General features: G+C 36.1%; 1 protein-coding gene across 1 annotated transcript; it reads right to left on the bottom strand.

The window, feature by feature from the left end:
* Positions 1–2,685: 2,685 nt before the first annotated feature.
* LOC131728402 (disks large-associated protein 2-like) lies at positions 2,686–3,765 on the bottom strand (the record flags this gene model as incomplete). The annotated part of the gene is made up of 1 exon (XM_059019425.1): positions 2,686–3,765. A coding segment is annotated over exon 1 (1,080 nt), but the record flags the coding sequence as incomplete, so codon positions are not given.
* Between the last annotated feature and the right edge of the window lie 2,759 nt (positions 3,766–6,524).

A 6,524-nucleotide genomic window follows, 5' to 3' on the forward strand; every position in this document is an offset into this window, starting at 1 on the left:
AAAGGGCTTAAGCACCTGTTTTATGGGGTCAGAACCATAGCTCCTGGGAAGGTGCTGTAGCAAGCCACTCCAAAGCGTTTCAGTGGGAAAGAGTTAAGAGGTTAGAGATAAAGCTCTATCTATATGCCTGGTTTATTAGGGGTGATTGAATGATTGATTAAACACAATTATCCATCTTTAACTATCACAAGTTTGAGTCACATTTAATGGGTGTTTAGTGCAGACTATAGCTAAATTTATTCATAAAACTACATTTTTACCATTACAATTGTTCTGCCCTGTATACAACTGCAACACTATAACTCTTTCACATGTTTTCCAGTCTTATGTTAATTTTATAAAGACATTTCTAACTGCCTTTTATAAAATGCTAATCTTTCTTGAATAGACATCGAACGCGTCAGCATCATAAGATTAATAATGTTGCTTACAAACACCACAGCAATGTCATGTCATTCTCTATTTGTAGCACTACATATTTATTATTATAATTGTTCATCAGCTGGTTTCCTGTAATGTCAATAATAATGAATGCCTGTTGCCGTTTTATCTCGGCTTGAATCCACCAGAAGTTTCATGTTACAGTAGCAGATAGACATTCTTTTGATGAGCATGGATCCTAGCAACAGCATGTGATTATTTAATATGCAATATCCTACTCATGAAGCATTTACTGTTGCTTTACCAACATTTTTGTAAACCAACTCTGAAGGAGGGAAGGTAGTTAAAGTAGGACATTCCCTTTATTATTATTATTTTTTTTAAGTAGATGCATCTTTACCCCTTATGGTAACGCTTTATATTCTGTGGCATAAATTAATATTAAATAGATATGCAATTGCATATTAAATTAATGTTAAATTAATATTTAATAAATATGCAATAGCTGGTTTATTGGTAAATGTTAACCAAATGTTGATTGAAAATGTAACTGCATATCGCGTCTATTTATATTACGTTTTGTTACCCTTGAAAATATGTAATAATTTCCCATTGTTTACATGTTTTTAATTGAAAATACATTTAACATTAATTTAATATGCAATTGCATATCTATGTAATATTAATTTATGCCATGCAATATAAAGCGTTACCAAGTTTACTATAGTAAAACATAGTGTAATAAATCATAATGGAAGCATAGTATAGCATAGGTAATGATTGTAAAGCCCAGAGTTATGGTGAAGCGCCTATTCAAAAACATGGCAAACCATGTTAAACTATGATAAACTATGATAAATTCACAGTATAACCACAGGAAAAGCATGGGAAAACTGTGAAATCACTGTGCAAATGTATAGTGGTACACAATGTATAAGGGTAATTACGACACATCAATAGGGTTCAATTTAGCGTTAATCATCCATAAATGTTGTTGTCAATGCAGTCATATGTACAGGCACTTTGTGCAACTTACTGTACAGAAGAGATTTTCAAAACTACTTTTGCCAGCCTAGGTCACTACATTTAAAAAAAAAAAAAAAAAAAAAAACTGGAAAGTGTGTCAGTAGGTAACTGAACCAAATATGAATTCATGACTGGATATAAACTGTTTATTGTAAGTGACCTGTAAAATCCAGACTCCCAGAGACATTCATTGTGGAAATACTATCCTGTTTTGTTCTTAGAACAGACTTATTTTTTGGAATCTCTTTCCACATCTACGTAAACATGACCTTATATAAATAGAGTTTACAAAGCTACAGTTGCAGACAAAAGTATTGGCACCCTACACTTAATAGAAGATCATTCAAGAAAACATGTTAAATACAAGCATTTAGTGAACATTAGCCACTAATTAATAAATCTGGTCCTAATCTATTGACTTGATACTGCAGCTTAGTTACTGTGTAATGGTTTTCAATCAATGGATATATTTTTTAATTAGTTCTATTCAATTTTGCCAGACTTTTAATTTAAAAGTACCAATACTTTTGCCATGAACAAATATTTGAAATTGCTTAAGTGCTTTTATTTTTTTCAATAAAGATGGTTAAACTACCAGAAATAGTGTATTTTGGTCTTTGTCATATTAGTTAGTGGATACTGTTCACTAAATGCTTGTATGTAACATGCTTTATTGAATGGGTGCCAATACTTTTGTCTGTGACTGTATGTTAGAAAAAGAACAGATTGTTTTCTAGATTAAATTTGGATTGAATAGCAGTGTAATCAAAATGTCAGGTTGCTAACAAAAAAGCAATCTGTAGAGGACAAAACTATGTTAACTTGACAAGGCAATAAATTTAAAAATAATCCAGTTATTTCAGGAAGTATGAGAAGACAAAATCAATGTAACAAAACTGCTTACAGTTCATTTCTGTTTGAAAGGATATAGTTAGTGTATCTGGTGCTAAAGGCTAATTCTAAATGGTAATGGTAATATATACAAAGCAATTTAGGAGATGGTTCAAATTAAGACAAGTAATTTACCAGTGTGTCTAACTCTGTGCCACAGTAAACAATCAATCAAATATAAAAAGTGAAAAGCAGAAAGAAGCTCATTCGTCAGAAGCACAAGCCTGCCATGCAACACAATCTACTAATTTTGTTCAGCAAGAAATGTAGGCAAGCTATTAAAAGCTATGCAACATATTTAGATATGGCTTATTCAATAACTCACCAATTTTGTTCTCCAAAGGAACAACAACCAGCAAGGGAAATGTTATGAAACTAGTTTCTTACCTGTAGGTAATGGCATGGCCTCAGGGATGGTTTAATATCCTGATGCATCATTGGCTTTTCCAGATGTAGTGATGACTTGCGATAAGCCTCCTTGGCTTGGCTCACAGTTAGAGTTGACCATGAGCTCCTTTTCATGAACTTTCCTTCAGGTGCCATGGCCAGCCCTTCACAGGCTGAACATTTAACGTCATTGTTACTTTTTGAAGTCTTTAGGGTAAAGTCTCCAAAGTGGCCTTGCATAGATTCCGGGTAACAGTGGCTGATATGGTCAATGTGATGCCTACTCATGACACTCGGTGTTCTGTAAGTGCTGTCACTATCCAGGTTGTCATCAGAGCTCCACCAGCCCATACCTGATCTATGCTTGGAGTCCGGCTTTCTCTCCTTACTTTTACTCCTTTTACTGTGTTTCGAGTGGTGACTGTGATGGTGGCTGTCACCTCTGCTGTCTCCCTTAGTTCCATTCATGTTACTTTTTGAAGACCCCTCCAAAGAGTGAGACTTTGTAAACAGTTTTTGGACTGAGTGGACAAGGTGCCGTATTCTTCCAGGGCTTTCACTGCGCTGCTCTGTGGTGGATGTTCTCTGGTACTGCAGGGTGTGGAAGCCATCTCTGTGCAGTGGCAGCTGCTTTTCAAACTGATCCAAGAGGTTTGCTGGGATTCGGTTAATCTTGCTGCCGGCATGTGACACGGCACAGTCATCCCTGGTGTCGTAATTAGAGCTGTAGTGCATTCTTGGGAAAGTGCTGCTTGAGATGTGGTCTCCCATCACCATAGGCATCATCATGCAATCTGAGTGGACGGAGCTACGAGGCGAGCAGCGATGGTGGTCCATTTGGCAGCTGTCCGTAGGGCTAAGTAAATATGATTGCCTCGAGTCCTGCCCATGGTGGATATGGTCGTGGGAATGTTCACATTCCGCTAAGCCACAAGTGTGTCCTGAACTTAGCTGTGGCTGAGTTCGGCTGCCAGATAGACCCTTCATACTCCTTGGTGCAGGAGAGTATCTGTCCTCATTGAAGTGCTGAGAAGGTGACCAGGAATACTGCTGGTCTGTCAAAATCAAAACGAGATGCATGATTACATACAGTTTTATACGTCAAAATTCAACAGCTAGACGCAAACTAGACAAGTCTTGAAAATTGTTTGCATTGTCTGTTATTGTAATTAGACCTTACTCCTCTTAAGGATAACTTTAACCTCAAGGAAGATGACCTGAGATTTATCATAAAGAATAGGATACTTAATATTGACATCTCTGTCCAAAGTGCAGAAAGCATCTTTAGTGGTATGTGTAATGTGACATGGAAGGCTGCTTTTACAACCAAGTTTCCCTGAATAGTCAAATCAGCTACTAACCACACATTATGTTCCTTAACCTCTCTTCCGGACATGAACTTTATATGCTGTGTAAATTGTGATGAATGGTTGACTGACACATTGGTTTAATATTCTAAGATCTATATATTTTCCCAACACTGACTTAGGTTTGTTAAAATTATATTTTAAATGAGTAGAGGTAAATGTGTCCACAATGGGTGATAGGTTGTAACAAGGGGGGTTTGTTACCCAAGTGGGTCGTCACTGAACAAGACTGAGGCAGACACAGAGCACTGGGTATTGACGCACCACACAGGCGCGCAGATTTAATACTCAAGTGCTGACACTAGGGTACCAGCAATGGTAGCCCTAGTGTCACATTTAATAAAGAAAACAAAGCTAAAAATAAAAGTTTGCCACACAAGGTGAGCGCTAGTCCCACTAAAAGAAACGTCCTGCTCCAGTAACCTACTACTAAAAAACATTAGCTTTATTTTCTTTATTAAATGTGACATTAGGGCTACCATTGCTGGTACCCTAGTGTCAGTACTCATGTTTATTAAATATGCTCACATGTGCGGCGTGACAACACCCAATGCTCTGTGTCTGACTCAGTATTTTCCAGTGACAACCCACACACACATGACAAAACCCCCTGCTACACAGGTCCATACTGAAAAGGGAGACCTGATAATAAGATGAAATAGCTTCAAATAGATGGATAACTAACCTAACCTTACCCACCCTAATCTTAAACCTCAGTTTTAATCCTAACGTTTAATTAACTGTCATATCAATTTTGCTTTGAATTGAATGTTCACAGATGAACCTGCATAACACAAAGTCAAATACTAGGATATTTAATGATTTATCAAAATGTTCTTATGAGGACTGCTTAAGTCAGTAAATGTCCTGGACAGACTTCCAAAATGTAGTCAGATGTATATTTTACATTTTTCTGCAGTTGCCTTATTATTCATAATGTTAGCCTGCAGTGTTTGGCCTTAAATCAAGTTTTATCTCTGCTCTCTTTACGTTCCTGTTAGTAATGTACAAGCAAATGTTTACCCAGGGGATGGGAACATAAGCCCTTGAATTATGATGTAAACAAAATTTCATAGTGTGATGGCAATATCTGTATATTCTTTGTATATTTAAGTACTATTTTTAAAATATAGATTGATCTCAATAGCTGCTCCTTTTCTTTAGCTAAGCACTGTATTAGATTGGTAAAACTGTTATTTATTTAATTTAATCTGCTAAAACACTGGTCAAAAGGTTACAATCAAAACGAGCAATATGATAAAAATCGGTTAAAAACCAATACAAAATTCAGAATATCATAGCTTGTTTTTCCTGCAGTGTCAATTTACATAGTAGTACAGTTGATTTCTATCTGATGCTGGGACCTGTGTAAAATGTGTTCCTTAGTCCAGTTCCTAGAAAGCAGGTGTCTTCATCAAAGTCACAGTTGATACTAATTGGCAGCTTTACTCTGGCAGTCTCTCAGTGAGGTAAGGGACTGGATGGGCATAGTGATATAATTTGTTCATCTAGTTGGAACGTTATTCCTTCTGGGTGGGTAGTGCTGAGGCATACTGTTGTGACACCATGGCAATATTGTACAGTACCTGTGCCTTCTGTGGCTTTGACATGATTGTAACACTTTGCAAAGGTATTTGTTTGTAATATGCATAAGGACTGCCAAATGCCAAGTTTACAATGCCGGAATTTATTTTTTAAAGCCAATAAAAGCGGAATTTTGACTTGTTTTTATCTTGAACTCCATTTCCCAACACATCCTGGTGAGACAGAATGTGCAAAAGGCTTTTTCTAGTGTTTCAATTAGTATGTTTGTTATTGGCTGCTGTTTGTTAAACACACACAAAATGGGGAGAAAGAGAAAATCTACTGATAAATATGTGAAAGAATGTACAGAATTTGTGGTGGAAATGGTAAAGGACAAAAGGGAACTTATGTAAAAGCTGCAGTGTCAATGGACATTTCAACAGAAAAGCAAACACCATTTCTTTAAGCAACAATCATTTCAACAATTAGTTAAGTTATAGTATTACACATTTCAAATGTAACACTTGGAAAAGGGCTTGCGATTTCAGTTTAACATTTCATACTGTTTGCTAAATGTAATACAATTATAATATAATGTAAAGAAAGTTTTCATAATTACAAATTGTGACAAAGCTTCTTTATTTACAGTACAACACAGTTCTGGGTTCCTAACACTGTCTGGTGGATAAAGCACTGTCGACAACAAAGTATGGTTTTAAACAGGTATGGTAGCTGTATGTTTATTTGTTCTGCAGTATCCCTTTTCCAAGTGGAAACTTTTTTTTTTTTTTTTCAAACAATACAAAACAAAAATAAATCCTAGCTCCTGTTTTGGAGTGCTAACTAAACTTAACAGGATCCCTAACATTCAGTCAGACCACTAATCTGGCTTACTGACTTTAAATATATTATTCACAAATCACAAATGTAATAGACAATAATCTGTCA

The sequence above is a fragment of the Acipenser ruthenus genome, unplaced genomic scaffold (genome assembly GCF_902713425.1).
Source record: "Acipenser ruthenus unplaced genomic scaffold, fAciRut3.2 maternal haplotype, whole genome shotgun sequence".
In the NCBI taxonomy this organism is placed as follows: Eukaryota; Metazoa; Chordata; class Actinopteri; order Acipenseriformes; family Acipenseridae; genus Acipenser; species Acipenser ruthenus.